We start from the raw sequence: 20,375 nt of genomic DNA on the forward strand, positions 1-20,375 counted from the left end.
TCCTCACCACCACTGTCCCACTGTCAGTCCTCACCAGCACTGTCAGTCCTCACCACCACTGTCCCACTGACAGAATTAATAACTGTTATAGTCTACCACCATCTGAATGGTTATGGGTCTGAATGGTTATGGGTCTGAATTAATAACTGCAATAGTCTACCACCATCTGAATGGTTATGGGTCTGAATTAATAACTGCTATAGTCTACCACCATCTGAATGGTTATGGGTCTGAATTAATAACTGCTATAGTCTACCACCATCTGAATGGTTATGGGTCTGAATTAATAACTGCTATAGTCTACCACCATCTGAATGGTTATGGGTCTGAATTAATAACTGTTATAGTCTACCACCATCTGAATGGTTATGGGTCTAAATTAATAACTGCTATAGTCTACCACCATCTGAATGGTTATGGGTCTGAATTAATAACTGTTATAGTCTACCACCATCTGAATGGTAATGGTCTGAATTAATAACTGTTATAGTCTACCACCATCTGAATGGTTATGGGTCTGAATTAATAACTGCTATAGTCTACCACCATTTGAATGGTTATGGGTCTGAATGGTTATGGGTCTGAATTAATAACTGTTATAGTCTACCACCATCTGAATGGTTATGGGTCTGAATTAATAACTGCTATAGTCTACCACCATCTGAATGGTTATGGGTCTGAATTAATAACTGCTATAGTCTACCACCATCTGAATGGTTATGGGTCTGAATTAATAACTGTTATAGTCTACCACCATCTGAATGGTTATGGGTCTGAATTAATAACTGCTATAGTCTACCACCATCTGAATGGTTTTGGGTCTGAATTAATAACTAATATAGTCTACCACCATCTGAATGGTTATGGGTCTGAATTAATAACTGCTATAGTCTACCACAATCTGAATGGTTATGGGTCTGAATTAATAACTGCTATAGTCTACCACCATCTGAATGGTTATGGGTCTGAATTAATAACTGCTATAGTCTACCACCATCTGAATGGTTATGGGTCTGAATTAATAACAGTTATAGTCTACCACCATCTGAATGGTTATGGGTCTGAATTAATAACTGCTATAGTCTACCACCATCTGAATGGTTATGGGTCTGAATTAATAACTGCTATAGCCTACCACCATCTGAATGGTTATGGGTCTGAATTAATAACTGCTATAGTCTACCACCATCTGAATGGTTATGGGTCTGAATTAATAACTGCTATAGTCTACCACCATCTGAATGGTTATGGGTCTGAATTAATAACTGCTATAGTCTACCACCATCTGAATGGTTATGGGTCTGAATTAATAACTGTTATAGTCTACCACCATCTGAATGGTTATGGGTCTGAATTAATAACTGCTATAGTCTACCACCATCTGAATGGTTATGGGTCTGAATTAATAACTGCTATAGTCTACCACCATCTGAATGGTTATGGGTCTGAATTAATAACTGCTATAGTCTACCACCATCTGAATGGTTATGGGTCTGAATTAATAACTGTTATAGTCTACCACCATCTGAATGGTTATGGGTCTGAATTAATAACTGCTATAGTCTACCACCATCTGAATGGTTATGGGTCTGAATTAATAACTGCTATAGTCTACCACCATCTGAATGGTTATGGGTCTGAATTAATAACTGTTATAGTCTACCACCATCTGAATGGTTATGGGTCTGAATGGTTATGGGTCTGAATTAATAACTGCTATAGTCTACCACCATCTGAATGGTTATGGGTCTGAATTAATAACTGCTATAGTCTACCACCATCTGAATGGTTATGGGTCTGAATTAATAACTGCTATTAGTCTACCACCATCTGAATGGTTATGGGTCTGAATTAATAACTGCTATAGTCTACCACCATCTGAATGGTTATGGGTCTGAATTAATAACTGCTATAGTCTACCACCATCTGAATGGTTATGGGTCTGAATTAATAACTGCTATAGTCTACCACCATCTGAATGGTTATGGGTCTGAATTAATAACTGTTATAGTCTACCAACATCTGAATGGTTATGGGTCTGAATTAATAACTGTTATAGTCTACCACCATCTGAATGGTTATGGGTCTGAATGGTTATGGGTCTGAATTAATAACTGCTATAGTCTACCACCATCTGAATGGTTATGGGTCTGAATTAATAACTGCTATAGTCTACCACCATCTGAATGGTTATGGGTCTGAATTAATAACTGCTATAGTCTACCACCATCTGAATGGTTATGGGTCTGAATTAATAACTGTTATAGTCTACCACCATCTGAATGGTTATGGGTCTGAATTAATAACTGCTATAGTCTACCACCATTTGAATGGTTATGGGTCTGAATGGTTATGGGTCTGAATTAATAACTGTTATAGTCTACCACCATCTGAATGGTTATGGGTCTGAATTAATAACTGCTATAGTCTACCACCATCTGAATGGTTATGGGTCTGAATTAATAACTGCTATAGTCTACCACCATCTGAATGGTTATGGGTCTGAATTAATAACTGTTATAGTCTACCACCATCTGAATGGTTATGGGTCTGAATGGTTATGGGTTTGAATTAATAACTGCTATAGTCTACCACCATCTGAATGGTTATGGGTCTGAATTAATAACTGCTATAGTCTACCACCATCTGAATGGTTATGGGTCTGAATTAATAACTGCTATAGTCTACCACCATCTGAATGGTTATGGGTCTGAATTAATAACTGCTATAGTCTACCACCATCTGAATGGTTATGGGTCTGAATTAATAACTGCTATAGTCTACCACCATCTGAATGGTTATGGGTCTGAATTAATAACTGCTATAGTCTACCACCATCTGAATGGTTATGGGTCTGAATTAATAACTGTTATAGTCTACCAACATCTGAATGGTTATGGGTCTGAATTAATAACTGTTATAGTCTACCACCATCTGAATGGTTATGGGTCTGAATGGTTATGGGTCTGAATTAATAACTGCTATAGTCTACCACCATCTGAATGGTTATGGGTCTGAATTAATAACTGCTATAGTCTACCACCATCTGAATGGTTATGGGTCTGAATTAATAACTGCTATAGTCTACCACCATCTGAATGGTTATGGGTCTGAATTAATAACTGTTATAGTCTACCACCATCTGAATGGTTATGGGTCTGAATTAATAACTGCTATAGTCTACCACCATTTGAATGGTTATGGGTCTGAATGGTTATGGGTCTGAATTAATAACTGTTATAGTCTACCACCATCTGAATGGTTATGGGTCTGAATTAATAACTGCTATAGTCTACCACCATCTGAATGGTTATGGGTCTGAATTAATAACTGCTATAGTCTACCACCATCTGAATGGTTATGGGTCTGAATTAATAACTGTTATAGTCTACCACCATCTGAATGGTTATGGGTCTGAATTAATAACTGCTATAGTCTACCACCATCTGAATGGTTATGGGTCTGAATGGTTATGGGTCTGAATTAATAACTGTTATAGTCTACCACCATCTGAATGGTTATGGGTCGGAATTAATAACTGCTATAGTCTACCACCATCTGAATGGTTATGGGTCTGAATTAATAACTGCTATAGTCTACCACCATCTGAATGGTTATGGGTCTGAATTAATAACTGTTATAGTCTACCACCATCTGAATGGTTATGAGTCTGAATTAATAACTGCTATAGTCTACCAGCATCTGAATGGTTTTGGGTCTGAATTAATAACTACTATAGTCTACCACCATCTGAATGGTTATGGGTCTGAATTAATAACTGCTATAGTCTACCACCATCTGAATGGTTATGGGTCTGAATTAATAACTGCTATAGTCTACCACCATCTGAATGGTTATGGGTCTGAATTAATAACAGTTATAGTCTACCACCATCTGAATGGTTATGGGTCTGAATTAATAACTGCTATAGTCTACCACCATCTGAATGGTTATGGGTCTGAATTAATAACTGCTATAGCCTACCACCATCTGAATGGTTATGGGTCTGAATTAATAACTGCTATAGTCTACCACCATCTGAATGGTTATGGGTCTGAATTAATAACTGCTATAGTCTACCACCATCTGAATGGTTATGGGTCTGAATTAATAACTGCTATAGTCTACCACCATCTGAATGGTTATGGGTCTGAATTAATAACTGTTATAGTCTACCACCATCTGAATGGTTATGGGTCTGAATTAATAACTGCTATAGTCTACCACCATCTGAATGGTTATGGGTCTGAATTAATAACTGCTATAGTCTACCACCATCTGAATGGTTATGGGTCTGAATTAATAACTGTTATAGTCTACCACCATCTGAATGGTTATGGGTCTGAATTAATAACTGCTATAGTCTACCACCATCTGAATGGTTATGGGTCTGAATGGTTATGGGTCTGAATTAATAACTGTTATAGTCTACCACCATCTGAATGGTTATGGGTCGGAATTAATAACTGCTATAGTCTACCACCATCTGAATGGTTATGGGTCTGAATTAATAACTGCTATAGTCTACCACCATCTGAATGGTTATGGGTCTGAATTAATAACTGTTATAGTCTACCACCATCTGAATGGTTATGGGTCTGAATTAATAACTGCTATAGTCTACCACCATCTGAATGGTTTTGGGTCTGAATTAATAACTACTATAGTCTACCACCATCTGAATGGTTATGGGTCTGAATTAATAACTGCTATAGTCTACCACAATCTGAATGGTTATGGGTCTGAATTAATAACTGCTATAGTCTACCACCATCTGAATGGTTATGGGTCTGAATTAATAACTGCTATAGTCTACCACCATCTGAATGGTTATGGGTCTGAATTAATAACAGTTATAGTCTACCACCATCTGAATGGTTATGGGTCTGAATTAATAACTGCTATAGTCTACCACCATCTGAATGGTTATGGGTCTGAATTAATAACTGCTATAGCCTACCACCATCTGAATGGTTATGGGTCTGAATTAATAACTGCTATAGTCTACCACCATCTGAATGGTTATGGGTCTGAATTAATAACTGCTATAGTCTACCACCATCTGAATGGTTATGGGTCTGAATTAATAACTGCTATAGTCTACCACCATCTGAATGGTTATGGGTCTGAATTAATAACTGTTATAGTCTACCACCATCTGAATGGTTATGGGTCTGAATTAATAACTGCTATAGTCTACCACCATCTGAATGGTTATGGGTCTGAATTAATAACTGCTATAGTCTACCACCATCTGAATGGTTATGGGTCTGAATTAATAACTGCTATAGTCTACCACCATCTGAATGGTTATGGGTCTGAATTAATAACTGTTATAGTCTACCACCATCTGAATGGTTATGGGTCTGAATTAATAACTGCTATAGTCTACCACCGTCTGAATGGTTATGGGTCTGAATTAATAACTGCTATAGTCTACCACCATCTGAATGGTTATGGGTCTGAATTAATAACTGCTATAGTCTACCACCATCTGAATGGTTATGGGTCTGAATTAATAACTGCTATAGTCTACCACCATCTGAATGGTTATGGGTCTGAATTAATAACTGTTATAGTCTACCACCGTCTGAATGGTTATGGGTCTGAATTAATAACTGTTATAGTCTACCACCATCTGAATGGTTATGGGTCTGAATGGTTATGGGTCTGAATTAATAACTGCTATAGTCTACCACCATCTGAATGGTTATGGGTCTGAATTAATAACTGCTATAGTCTACCACCATCTGAATGGTTATGGGTCTGAATTAATAACTGCTATAGTCTACCACCATCTGAATGGTTATGGGTCTGAATTAATAACTGTTATAGTCTACCACCATCTGAATGGTTATGGGTCTGAATTAATAACTGCTATAGTCTACCACCATCTGAATGGTTATGGGTCTGAATTAATAACTGCTATAGTCTACCACCATCTGAATGGTTATGGGTCTGAATTAATAACTGCTATAGTCTACCACCATCTGAATGGTTATGGGTCTGAATTAATAACTGCTATAGTCTACCACCATCTGAATGGTTATGGGTCTGAATTAATAACTGTTATAGTCTACCACCATCTGAATGGTTATGGGTCTGAATTAATAACTGCTATAGTCTACCACCATCTGAATGGTTATGGGTCTGAATTAATAACTGCTATAGTCTACCACCATCTGAATGGTTATGGGTCTGAATTAATAACTGCTATAGTCTACCACCATCTGAATGGTTATGGGTCTGAATTAATAACTGTTATAGTCTACCACCATCTGAATGGTTATGGGTCTGAATTAATAACTGCTATAGTCTACCACCATCTGAATGGTTATGGGTCTGAATTAATAACTGCTATAGTCTACCACCATCTGAATGGTTATGGGTCTGAATTAATAACTGTTATAGTCTACCACCATCTGAATGGTTATGGGTCTGAATTAATAACTGCTATAGTCTACCACCATCTGAATGGTTATGGGTCTGAATTAATAACTGTTATAGTCTACCACCATCTGAATGGTTATGGGTCTGAATTAATAACTGTTATAGTCTACCACCATCTGAATGGTTATGGGTCTGAATTAATAACAGTTATAGTCTACCACCATCTGAATGGTTATGGGTCTGAATTAATAACTGCTATAGTCTACCACCATCTGAATGGTTATGGGTCTGAATTAATAACTGCTATAGTCTACCACCATCTGAATGGTTATGGGTCTGAATTAATAACTGCTATAGTCTACCACCATCTGAATGGTTAAGGGTCTGAATTAATAACTGCTATAGTCTACCACCATCTGAATGGTTATGGGTCTGAATTAATAACTGTTATAGTCTACCACCATCTGAATGGTTATGGGTCTGAATTAATAACTGCTATAGTCTACCACCATCTGAATGGTTATGGGTCTGAATTAATAACTGCTATAGTCTACCACCATCTGAATGGTTATGGGTCTGAATTAATAACTGCTATAGTCTACCACCATCTGAATGGTTATGGGTCTGAATTAATAACTGTTATAGTCTACCACCATCTGAATGGTTATGGGTCTGAATTAATAACTGCTATAGTCTACCACCATCTGAATGGTTATGGGTCTGAATTAATAACTGCTATAGTCTACCACCATCTGAATGGTTATGGGTCTGAATTAATAACTGTTATAGTCTACCACCATCTGAATGGTTATGGGTCTGAATTAATAACTGCTATAGTCTACCACCATCTGAATGGTTATGGGTCTGAATTAATAACTGTTATAGTCTACCACCATCTGAATGGTTATGGGTCTGAATTAATAACTGTTATAGTTTACCACCATCTGAATGGTAATGGGTCTGAATTAATAACTGTTATAGTCTACCACCATCTGAATGGTTATGGGTCTGAATTAATAACTGTTATAGTCTACCACCATCTGAATGGTTATGCGTCTGAATTAATAACTGTTATAGTCTACCACCATCTGAATGGTTATGGGTCTGAATTAATAACTGTTATAGTCTACCACCATCTGAATGGTTATGGGTCTGAATTAATAACTGTTATAGTCTACCACCATCTGAATGGTTATGGGTCTGAATTAATAACTGTTATAGTCTACCACCATCTGAATGGTTATGGGTCTGAATTAATAACTGTTATAGTCTACCACCATCTGAATGGTTATGGGTCTGAATTAATAACTGCTATAGTCTACCACCATCTGAATGGTTATTGGTCTGAATTAATAACTGCTATAGTCTACCACCATCTGAATGGTTATGGGTCTGAATTAATAACTGCTATAGTCTACCACCATCTGATTGGTTATGGGTCTGAATTAATAACTGCTATAGTCTACCACCATCTGAATGGTTATGGGTCTGAATTAATAACTGCTATAGTCTACCACCATCTGAATGGTTATGGGTCTGAATTAATAACTGTTATAGTCTACCACCATCTGAATGGTTATGGGTCTGAATTAATAACTGCTATAGTCTACCACCATCTGAATGGTTATGGGTCTGAATTAATAACTGCTATAGTCTACCACCATCTGAATGGTTATGGGTCTGAATTAATAACTGCTATAGTCTACCACCATCTGAATGGTTATGGGTCTGAATTAATAACTGTTATAGTCTACCACCATCTGAATGGTTATGGGTCTGAATTAATAACTGTTATAGTCTACCACCATCTGAATGGTTATGGGTCTGAATTAATAACTGTTATAGTCTACCACCATCTGAATGGTTATGGGTCTGAATTAATAACTGTTATAGTCTACCACCATCTGAATGGTTATGGGTCTGAATGGTTATGGGTCTGAATTAATAACTGTTATAGTCTACCACCATCTGAATGGTTATGGGTCTGACCTGCTCTTTCTGACGGATGGAGCAGGTTCACTTTGTAGTTTTATATAGTCATTATAATAACATGTTCACCCTTGCTTCAAGACAAATACCAACCCAAATGTCACACATTTTAATTCACACATTCTAATGCACACATTCCAACGCACACATTTTAATGCACACATTCTAATGCACACATTCTAACGCACACATTCTAACGCACACATTCTAACGCACACATTCTAACGCACACATTCTAACGCACACATTCTAACGCACACATTCTAACGCACACATTCTAATGCACACATTCTAATGCACACATAAAACAAAATCTGCTTTCCCTGAGGCTTGTGTATTGTGATTGACCAGATTCTAAAAGGAACGTGGGGTAAGAACGTTCATACTATATTTCAACTTGTTCAGTAGTATTACACCCGGGATTGGAGAGGAAGTGTTAACCATACTGTATCATCTGAGACTTTAAACCTCGCTGACATTCCTAACCGCTACATTTAAGAAGTATCAGATATAACTGTGTATTAGTGGTGAGTTTAGCCCGTGTGGGTGAGATTGGGAGTTAACTTGAGAAACGAACGACTTTCTTATTCAGGCATAATCCCAAAATAACAATCCCGATCATGGTAGGTAGTGCTTACAAAACATGTGTTTAGAGGTTATGCGTTTCCATCCAGTGCTACACGCACCATGTCACAACAGATTGTCCTGTATGGCTCAGTTGGTAAGAACATGGCCCTATTCACGCAGGGGACAAACTCACTTCCCTGTAAATAGCTTTATTATATCCACACTTCCTACCCTGACTAGAGTATGGGAGTGCTGAGGTCGTATGTAGATGTTGTATGCACTCACTGCACTGCAAGTCTCTGTGTTTGCATGATAGTGTCTGCTAAGTGGCATATATTGGTACAGTATTATATTTAAGCAATAAGGCCCGAGGGGGTGTGGTATATTGGCTAATATACCACGGCTAAGAGCTGTTCTTAAGCATGACGCATCGCGGAGTGCCTGGATACAGCCCTTAGCCGTGGTATATTGGCCATAAACCACAAACCCCCGAGGTGCCTTATTTCTATTATAAACTGGTTACCAACGTAATTAGAGCAGTAAAAATGTATGTTTTGTCATACCCTTGGTATACGGTCTGATATATCACGGCTGTCAACCAATCAGCATTCAGGGCTCGAACCACCCAGTTTATCATGGCCATATACCACGAACCCCCGAGATGCCTTATTGCTATTATAAACTAGTTATCAACATAAATAGAACAGGAAACAAGTATTCTTGCCTCATACCTGTGGTATATTGTCTGATATACACATGGCTGAAATGCTGTTTCAGCCAATCAGCATCCAGGATCCAAACTACCTGGTTTATAATACTATTGTGTATCTAGTAGGGTTGAATATTTTCCCTGTATTTTACACATTTTCCAACCCAAGAATAAATCACTTTTCTCCCGGGTAACTCGGTATTTCCCGCCAAAACCAGAAGTGTCAATCCAAAGCATTATAAAGCATATATAATGGTAAAATTCAGGCCTAATGCTACCTGAGCCTGATTAGACATATATTAAATACATTTTATGAGCCCTAGATTAACAACATTTAATGAGCCCAAGACCAAAAAAAAAAGTCCAAATGATTGTGGCGTTATCCAATACATATATGATATAGACTACTGCACATTACACACGACAGAAACACATAAAAACCCATAGGTGTATCTAGCTATATGCTCTCTTGGGTAAATAAATGAATTAGCTCCAGTAGGCTAATCTCTTTTAGTGAAAATTGTATTACTGTACAGTATTGTATTATACTGTGTTATATGGACTGGAATATCTCACATCGTTCAAACCATGATAAAGCCGAAGAGAACATGTGATTCTGGTGCAACACATGCATGCGGCCTACAAAGTTACAAGTATAGGCTAGCAAATGTGATTTTAATTTGGAAATATAATAGGGCCTATTTGTATAATTAGTAGGCTGACGCATATACCGTATACCTTACATAATATTTCCCATAAAGTTATTAGCCTACCTCCTCTTTCTCTCTCCGTAGTTGCTTCTTTCCTTCCTCGCTTTCAACAGTTCCTCATCATCCTCATTCTAATGACATATTTGAATAATATACAACTAAAATTAATTGCAGAAGACTTTCACTTCTTTTCACGAAAATTGAAAGGTTAAGAGTCGGAATCAATAACTGCGATATTCTACCACCATCTGAATGGTTATGGGTCTGAATTAATAACTGCTATAGTCTACCACCATCTGAATGGTTATGGGTCTGAATTAATAACTACTATAGTCTACCACCATCTGAATGGTTATGGGTCTGAATTAATAACTGTTATAGTCTACCACCATCTGAATGGTTATGGGTCTGAATTAATAACTGTTATAGTCTACCACCATCTGAATGGTTATGGGTCTGAATTAATAACTGTTATAGTCTACCACCATCTGAATGGTTATGGGTCTGAATAAATAACTGCTGTAGTCTACCACCATCTGAATGGTTATGGGTCTGAATTAATAACTGCTATAGTCTACCACCATCTGAATGGTTATGGGTCTGAATTAATAACTGCTATAGTCTACCACCATCTGAATGGTTATGGGTCTGAATTAATAACTACTATAGTCTACCACCATCTGAATGGTTATGGGTCTGAATTAATAACTGCTATAGTCTACCACCATCTGAATGGTTATGGGTCTGAATTAATAACTGCTATAGTCTACCACCATCTGAATGGTTATGGGTCTGAATTAATAACTGTTATAGTCTAACACCATCTGAATGGTTATGGGTCTGAATTAATAACTGTTATAGTCTACCACCATCTGAATGGTTATCGGTCTGAATTAATAACTGCTATAGTCTACCACCATCTGAATGGTTATGGGTCTGAATTAATAACTGCTATAGTCTACCACCATCTGAATGGTTATGGGTCTGAATTAATAACTGTTATAGTCTACCACCATCTGAATGGTTATGGGTCTGAATTAATAACTGCTATAGTCTACCACCATCTGAATGGTTATGGGTCTGAATCAATAACTGTTATAGTCTACCACCATCTGAATGGTTATGGGTCTGAATGGTTATGGGTCTGAATTAATAACTGTTATAGTCTACCACCATCTGAATGGTTATGGGTCTGAATTAATAACTGTTATAGTCTACCACCATCTGAATGGTTATTTGTCTGAATTAATAACTGCTGTAGTCTACCACCATCTGAATGGTTATGGGTCTGAATTAATAACTGTTATAGTCTACCACCATCTGAATGGTTATGGGTCTGAATGGTTATGGGTCTGAATTAATAACTGCTATAGTCTACCACCATCTGAATGGTTATGGGTCTGAATAAATAACTGTTATAGTCTACCACCATCTGAATGGTTATGGGTCTGAATTAATAACTGCTGTAGTCTACCACCATCTGAATGGTTATGGGTCTGAATTAATAACTGTTATAGTCTACCACCATCTGAATGGTTATGGGTCTGAATTAATAACTGCTATAGTCTACCACCATCTGAATGGTTATGGGTCTGAATTAATAACTGCTATAGTCTACCACCATCTGAATGGTTATGGGTCTGAATTAATAACTGCTATAGTCTACCACCATCTGAATGGTTATGGGTCTGAATTAATAACTGCTGTAGTCTACCACCATCTGAATGGTTATGGGTCTGAATTAATAACTGTTATAGTCTACCACCATCTGAATGGTTATGGGTCTGAATTAATAACTGCTATAGTCTACCACCATCTGAATGGTTATGGGTCTGAATTAATAACAGTTATAGTCTACCACCATCTGAATGGTTATGGGTCTGAATTAATAACAGTTATAGTCTACCACCATCTGAATGGTTATGGGTCTGAATAAATAACTGCTATAGTCTACCACCATCTGAATGGTTATGGGTCTGAATTAATAACTGCTATAGTCTACCACCATCTGAATGGTTATGGGTCTGAATGGTTATGGGTCTGAATTAATAACTGTTATAGTCTACCACCATCTGAATGGTTATGGGTCTGAATTAATAACTGTTATAGTCTAACACCATCTGAATGGTTATGGGTCTGAATTAATAACTGTTATAGTCTACCACCATCTGAATGGTTATGGGTCTGAATTAATAACTGCTATAGTCTACCACCATCTGAATGGTTATGGGTCTGAATTAATAACTGCTATAGTCTACCACCATCTGAATGGTTATGGGTCTGAATTAATAACTGCTATAGTCTACCACCATCTGAATGGTTATTGGTCTGAATGGTTATGGGTCTGAATTAATAACTGTTATAGTCTACTACCATCTGAATGGTTATTGGTCTGAATGGTTATGGGTCTGAATTAATAACTGTTATAGTCTACCACCATCTGAATGGTTATGGGTCTGAATTAATAACTGCTATAGTCTACCACTATCTGAATGGTTATGGGTCTGAATGGTTATGGGTCTGAATTAATAACTGCTATAGTCTACCACCATCTGAATGGTTATGGGTCTGAATTAATAACTGTTATAGTCTACCACCATCTGAATGGTTATGGGTCTGAATTAATAACTGCTATAGTCTACCACCATCTGAATGGTTATGGGTCTGAATTAATAACTGCTATAGTCTACCACCATCTGAATGGTTATGGGTCTGAATTAATAACAGTTATAGTCTACCACCATCTGAATGGTTATGGGTCTGAATTAATAACTGCTATAATCTACCACCATCTGAATGGTTATGGGTCTGAATTAATAACTGCTATAGCCTACCACCATCTGAATGGTTATGGGTCTGAATTAATAACTGCTATAGTCTACCACCATCTGAATGGTTATGGGTCTGAATTAATAACTGCTATAGTCTACCACCATCTGAATGGTTATGGGTCTGAATTAATAACTGTTATAGTCTACCACCATCTGAATGGTTATGGGTCTGAATGGTTATGGGTCTGAATTAATAACTGTTATAGTCTACCACCATCTGAATGGTTATGGGTCTGAATTAATAACAGTTATAGTCTACCACCATCTGAATGGTTATGGGTCTGAATTAATAACTGCTATAGTCTACCACCATCACGCATTCGCTCTTCTTTCTAAGTCCTATTGGCTGCGGTATTTGAACATTCAGCAAACAAGAGTGTGTCCCCCTCTTCAAATAGTCTATTGGTATAAGAAATGCTAAAATAAATGATGTCCAGCAAGCTATTCTAGTCTATCTTTTCCTGCATGGGACTCCAAGAGCTAAGGAGCGTTTTCTAAGGAGAGAGGCCAGCGGAGCACAGGTGCTTTGTAACGCCCTGGCCATAGAGAGGGGTTTTTTGTTCTTTATTTTGGTTAGGCCAGGGTGTTACATTGGGTGGGCGTTCTATGTTCGTTTTTCTATGTTTTGGTATTTCTTTGTTTTGGGCCGTGTGTGTGTGGCTCCCAATCAGGCACAGCTGAAGCTCGTTGCTGCTGATTGGGAGTCACACATAAGGAGCATGTTTTTCCTTTGGGTTTTGTGGGTAATTGTTTCTGTTTTGAGTATTTTCCTAACAGGACTGTTTGCTGTCGTTTTTGTTCATTTTGTAGTGTTCTCTTGTTTGTTGAATTAAAATTCTAATGATGAACACATCCTCTGCTGCACCTTGGTTCCCTCTTACAGACAGCCGTTACACGCTTGTGTATTGTGCAAGAGACAGAGGCTATAAATTAGTAGCTTATTATACATAACCCATCATTAATTATCTATATATAAGGCTAATACTGCATTGAATTTATTACCTGAAAGAGGTAGGCTAGGACATCTATATATAGGCCTATATCTCAATATAGAACAGCATTATCTATTTTGGATACAATTTGAGTTGATGGAGAGAGAGAGAAAGACTGCGAGAGAGTGCTCGCTCGTGCACTGATTTAAATCAAAGATATAGGAGTGTTTTAAAACTCTGCAGCTGCAATGAAATAAATAGAAAATCTTTACAATTAAAAAAATAGAAAGGTGACGTATTCAGTATTTATATTACTGTAGCATAGGCTATGCTGCCACAAATTCAGGCCTACCTGTCACAAGAAAAAAAGTTACCATGATGAGATGACAGGTCTACATGCGTTGTGAACTACTCTCCAATCTGAGATGGGCTGTCTGTCCCCACCCTGAGATGGGCTGTCTGTCCCCACCCTGAGATGGGCTGTCTGTCCCCACCCTGAGATGGGCCGTCTGTCCCCACCCTGAGATGGGCCGTCTGTCCCCACCCTGAGATGGGCCGTCTGTCCCCACCCTGAGATGGGCCGTCTGTCCCCACCCTGAGATGGCCGTCTGTCCCCACCCTGAGATGGGCGCCTGTCCCCACCCTGAGATGGGCGCCTGTCCCCACCCTGAGATGGGCTGTCTGTCCCCACCCTGAGATGGGCTGTCTGTCCCCACCCTGAGATGGGCTGCCTGTCCCCACCCTGAGACGGGCTGCCTGTCCCCACCCTGAGACGGGCTGCCTGTCCCCACCCTGAGACGGGCTGTCTGTCCCCACCCTGAGATGGGCTGTATGTCCCCACCCTGAGATGGGATGCCTGTCCCCACCCTGAGATGGGCTGTCTGTCCCCACCCTGAGATGGGCTGCCTGTCCCCACCCTGAGACGGGCTGCCTGTCCCCACCCTGAGACGGGCTGCCTGTCCCCACCCTGAGACGGGCTGTCTGTCCCCACCCTGAGATGGGCTGTATGTCCCCACCCTGAGATGGGATGCCTGTCCCCACCCTGAGACGGGCTGCCTGTCCCTACCCTGAGCGTTGAGGATTCATCATGCAGAGGCCGTAGAGCAGCCAGATTTAGACATCTCATATCATTTAACAGTTCCATTTCACGCCATGCTGTTCATATGAATAATTTATTATTATAATTTACCGGTTTTCTCACAGCTATTTATCCCGGGAAAAAGGGAGTGTTTTTTTGGTCGTTAAGTCTCAGTAACCGGGTTCGCGATATTTAACCCTAGTATCCACTCCTTACCTGCTGAGGTTTCCCATGCTGCCTGTCATGTCCATCTGCCCGTCGTAGATATCCATGCCCTTCCCAACACTGTGCATGCTCTTGATAGACATGGTCCTGGGCAGAGTGGTCTGTCTGTGCTGCTGCATCATCATCAGATTCCCCTGAGACCCAGACGACATCTAACAACAATGCATTATATTCAATTATAATCATACATTTTCAATTGTGTAGCGCTTTTCATTATACCAAAGCTCTACTTAGGCAAAAAAATTATAATAAAAAGAAAAATTTTAACTACCACGACATAAAAAAACAACATACATTTAGAATCAAGGCAGGTAAAATAGCAATATAGGACTAGATGCTGAGAATCCTCTCAGATTAGCCCTTGTCCATCATGGGGCTATGTGACTATGTGGACCCTCCCGAGTGGCGCAGCAGTCTAAGGCACTGCATCTCAGTGCTACAGGTGTCACTACAGACCCTGGTTCGATTCCAGGCTGTATCACAACCGGCCGTGATTGGGAGTCCCGTAGGGCGGCGCACAATTGGCCCAGCGTCGTCCGGGTTAAGATTTGGCCGGTGTAGGCTGTCATTGTAAAATAAGAACTTGTTCTTAACTGACTTGCCTAGTTAAATAAAGGTTAAATAAAAAAAAAACGAATGTGTGTCCCCTCACTTCTCAGAGTTGTTGTATTCTGTTTTGCTTTCTGACCTCACATAACAAATGTCCATGCAAAAAGGCAATAAACATATCGCATCGCAATCCTCACCTGACCCATCATGAATCCTCCTCCACCGCCTCCTCCACCGCCGTAGCTGCTCCCCCCTTGGGGGAGGGTGGAAGCCCTGGACATGACGAAGCTTCCCCCTCCACCGCCGTAGCTACTTCCCCCAGGGGGCAGGGTAGAAGCCCCAGACATGGAGCCCACGGACATCCTGTTGTTCCTGTTGTTGATCCTGCTGATGGTGCGGTACGCTGGCCCTTTAAAGGAATGCTGCTGCTGGACCATCATCATCTCCTCTCCCCCCTACCAGAAATGTAAATGTCCATTAAAAAATATAATAAGAATTATATTGTAACGCAAATTAAATGAACATATTTGCTTTCACAAACACCTGAAAAGCTAGTTTGGACGCAGTGCATTATTTGTTCCTAAATACATTTAAAATGTATTTGAAGTACATAACTCATTTTCACATGCCATGGAACATATAAGAATTGCAAATGGAATGTGTTAATCTTGTGTGAAACTTTCGGTAGGGCTCCACCAACCATCCTCATGGGGGCTTGGTAGGCCATGGACCCTCCTCCTCCTGCCTGTCTCATCTGGGTCCCAGAGCTGTAGGCTCCTCCATTGACGGTGCTGTAGACAGACTGCTGGCGGTTGAATGTGGCATCATGGTCCGAGACGAGGCTGACCACATCACTGCCATCCGCATCCACCCAGGCTGCCACTGGGGATGGCTGAAACATGATTCAGAACGAGTCAGAATCAGAAAACTACCACATCAATACAGACAGAACATCAACATCAATGCAGACAGAACATCAATACAGACAGACAGAACATCAATGTCAATACAGACAGACAACATCAACGTCAATACAGACAGAACATCAACATCAATACAGACAGAACATCAACATCAATACAGACAGACAGAACATCAACATCAATACAGACAGAACATCAACATCAATACAGACAGACAGAACATCAACATCAATACAGACAGAACATCAACATCAATACAGACAGAACATCAATACAGACAGACAGAACATCAATGTCAATACAGACAGACAACATCAACGTCAATACAGACAGAACATCAACATCAATACAGACAGAACATCAACATCAATACAGACAGACAGAACATCAACATCAATACAGACAGAACATCAACATCAATACAGACAGACAGAACATCAACATCAATACAGACAGAACATCAACATCAATACAGACAGAACATCAACATCAATACAGACAGACAGAACATCAACATCAATACAGACAGAACATCAACATCAATACAGACAGAACATCAATACAGACAGACAGAACATCAACGTCAATACAGACAGACAACATCAACATCAATACAGACAGAACATCAACATCAATACAGACAGACAGAACATCAACATCAATACAGACAGAACATCAACATCAATACAGACAGAACATCAATACAGACAGACAGAACATCAATGTCAATACAGACAGACAACATCAACGTCAATACAGACAGAACATCAACATCAATACAGACAGAACATCAACATCAATACAGACAGACAGAACATCAACATCAATACAGACAGAACATCAACATCAATACAGACAGACAACATCAACGTCAATACAGACAGAACATCAACATCAATACAGACAGAACATCAACATCAATACAGACAGACAGAACATCAACATCAATACAGACAGAACATCAACATCAATGCAGACAGAACATCAATACAGACAGACAGAACATCAATGTCAATACAGACAGACAACATCAACGTCAATACAGACAGAACATCAACATCAATACAGACAGAACATCAACATCAATACAGACAGACAGAACATCAACATCAATACAGACAGAACATCAACATCAATACAGACAGAACATCAATACAGACAGACAGAACATCAACATCAATACAGACAGACAGAACATCAACATCAATACAGACAGACAACATAAACATCAATACAGACAGAACATCAACAACAATACAGACAGAACATCAACATCAAATCAATACAGACAGACAACATCAATACAGACAGAACATCAACAACAATACAGACAGAACATCAACATCAATACCACATCAATACAGACAGACAACATCAATACAGACAGAGGACATCAACATCAACACCACATCAATACAGACAGACAACATCAACAACAATACAGACAGAACATCAACAACAATACAGACAGAACATCAACACCAATACCACATCAATACAGACAGACAAAATCAACATCAATACAAACAGAACATCAATACAGACAGAACATCAACATCAATACCACATCAATACAGACAGACAACATCAACATCAATACAGACAGAACATCAACATCAATACCACATCAATACAGACAGAACATCAACAATAATATAGACAGAGGCCATCAACATCAATACCACATCAATACAGACAGAAAACATCAACATCAATACAGACAGAACACATGAACATCAATACCACATCAATACAGACAGAAAACATCAACTTCAATAGACAGAAAACATGAACATCAATACAGACAGAACATGAACATCAATACAGACAGAACATCAACATCAATACAGACAGAGGACATCAACATCAATACAGACAGAGGACATCAACATCAATACAGACAGAGGACATCAACATCAATACAGACAGAGGACATCAACATCAATACAGACAGAGGACATCAACATCAATACAGACAGAGGACATCAACATCAATACAGATATACAGCACTTGAAAGAAAAACCTTCCGTTGACATTGACACAATACACACAGAACACATAATATAGTGTATCTAAAGATACCTGAGCGGGCATGTTCTGGAGCCTAACGGAACGCAGGGACATGGTCTCTAGGTCTGGGCCGGTGTCACGGCTCATCGCCCGGTTCACGGTGGACATCTGTTGCCTCATGGCCCCTCCTCCTCCAACCTGGTAGAACAGAGTTAATCAGCACACTGGTACACATACAGTATTAACATATGCCCCCCCCCCCCCCCCCCCCCCCACCCCCCAAAGAAAAAATAACGGTGCCTTGCTTCAGATGTTCAAAAGGATTTGTATGGTAGTCGAAGAATACAGTAACTCATTAACGTGGTACCTGGTAGCCCCCTCCCCCCTGGTAGCCCCCACTCAGGCTCATGTTATCGCGGTACCGGTACCCTCCTCCTCCTCCTCCTCCTCCTCCCCCCATGCTGAGCCTCTGACCACCACTCAGGTCCATCGCCGAGCGGGAGGAGAAACCACCAGAGTAGTGAGACATCCTGGGTGCCTGGGACAGAGGAGGAAGAGGAGGAGGGGGGGGGGGATAGGAGGAGAAGTTGAAAAAATATTGTATTGTACATTTTCATTAAAGTCCATGGAAATGAGTCTTTATTGCTTTTAACCAGCCCCCAAGACACAGACTGTAAACCCCCCCCTTGCTCAAGGGCACTACGGCAGGATGAAAGGCAGGGTGAATCAATAATGAAGGCCTGGGGGGTGATCAATAATGAAGGCTTGGTGGGTGATCAATAATGAAGGCTTGGTGGGTGATCAATAATAAAGGCCTGGGTGGTGATCAATAATGAAGGCCTGGTGGGTGATCAATAATGAAGGCCTGGGGGTGATCAATAATGAAGGCCTGGGGGTGATCAATAATGAAGGCCTGGTGGGTGATCAATAATGAAGGCCTGGGGGTGATCAATAATGAAGGCTTGGTGGGTGATCAATAATAAAGGCCTGGGGGGGTGATCAATAATGAAGTCCTGGGGGTGATCAATAATAAAGGCCTGGGTGGTGATCAATAATGAAGGCCTGGGGGTGATCAATAATGAAGGCCTGGGGGTGATCAATAATGAAGGCCTGGGGGTGATCAATAATGAAGGCCTGGTGGGTGATCAATAATGAAGGCTTGGTGGGTGATCAATAATAAAGGCCTGGGTGGTGATCAATAATAAAGGCCTGGGTGGGTGATCAATAATGAAGTCCTGGGGGTGATCAATAATGAAGGCCTGGTGGGTGGGGTGGCCTGGGGGTGATCAGTAATGAAGGCCTGGTGGGTGATCAATAATGTAGACCTGGTGGGGTGATCAATAATGAAGTCCTGGGGGGTGATCAATAATGAAGGCCTGGGGTGATCAATAATAAAGGCCTGGGGGGGTGATCAATAATAAAGGCCTGGGGGGGTGATCAATAATAAAGACCTGGGGGGTG

General features: G+C 39.9%; 1 protein-coding gene across 3 annotated transcripts in view; it reads right to left on the minus strand.

The window, feature by feature from the left end:
- Nucleotides 1-20,375, minus strand: part of LOC106584766 (plakophilin-3) — a 65,515-nt gene that overhangs the window by 23,235 nt on the left and 21,905 nt on the right. For all 3 annotated transcript variants that reach the window (XM_045706500.1, XM_014170314.3, XM_045706501.2), the window contains 5 exons: nucleotides 19,282-19,452; nucleotides 18,987-19,112; nucleotides 16,681-16,872; nucleotides 16,178-16,435; nucleotides 15,423-15,583 (listed from right to left, as the gene is read on the minus strand). In XM_045706500.1, the coding sequence (XP_045562456.1) occupies nucleotides 15,423-15,583; nucleotides 16,178-16,435; nucleotides 16,681-16,872; nucleotides 18,987-19,112; nucleotides 19,282-19,452 (908 nt within the window). The remainder of the gene's footprint in view (nucleotides 1-15,422; nucleotides 15,584-16,177; nucleotides 16,436-16,680; nucleotides 16,873-18,986; nucleotides 19,113-19,281; nucleotides 19,453-20,375) is intronic.

Source organism: Salmo salar, chromosome 23 (genome assembly GCF_965601325.2).
Source record: "Salmo salar chromosome 23, fSalSal1, whole genome shotgun sequence".
NCBI lineage: Eukaryota > Metazoa > Chordata > Actinopteri > Salmoniformes > Salmonidae > Salmo > Salmo salar.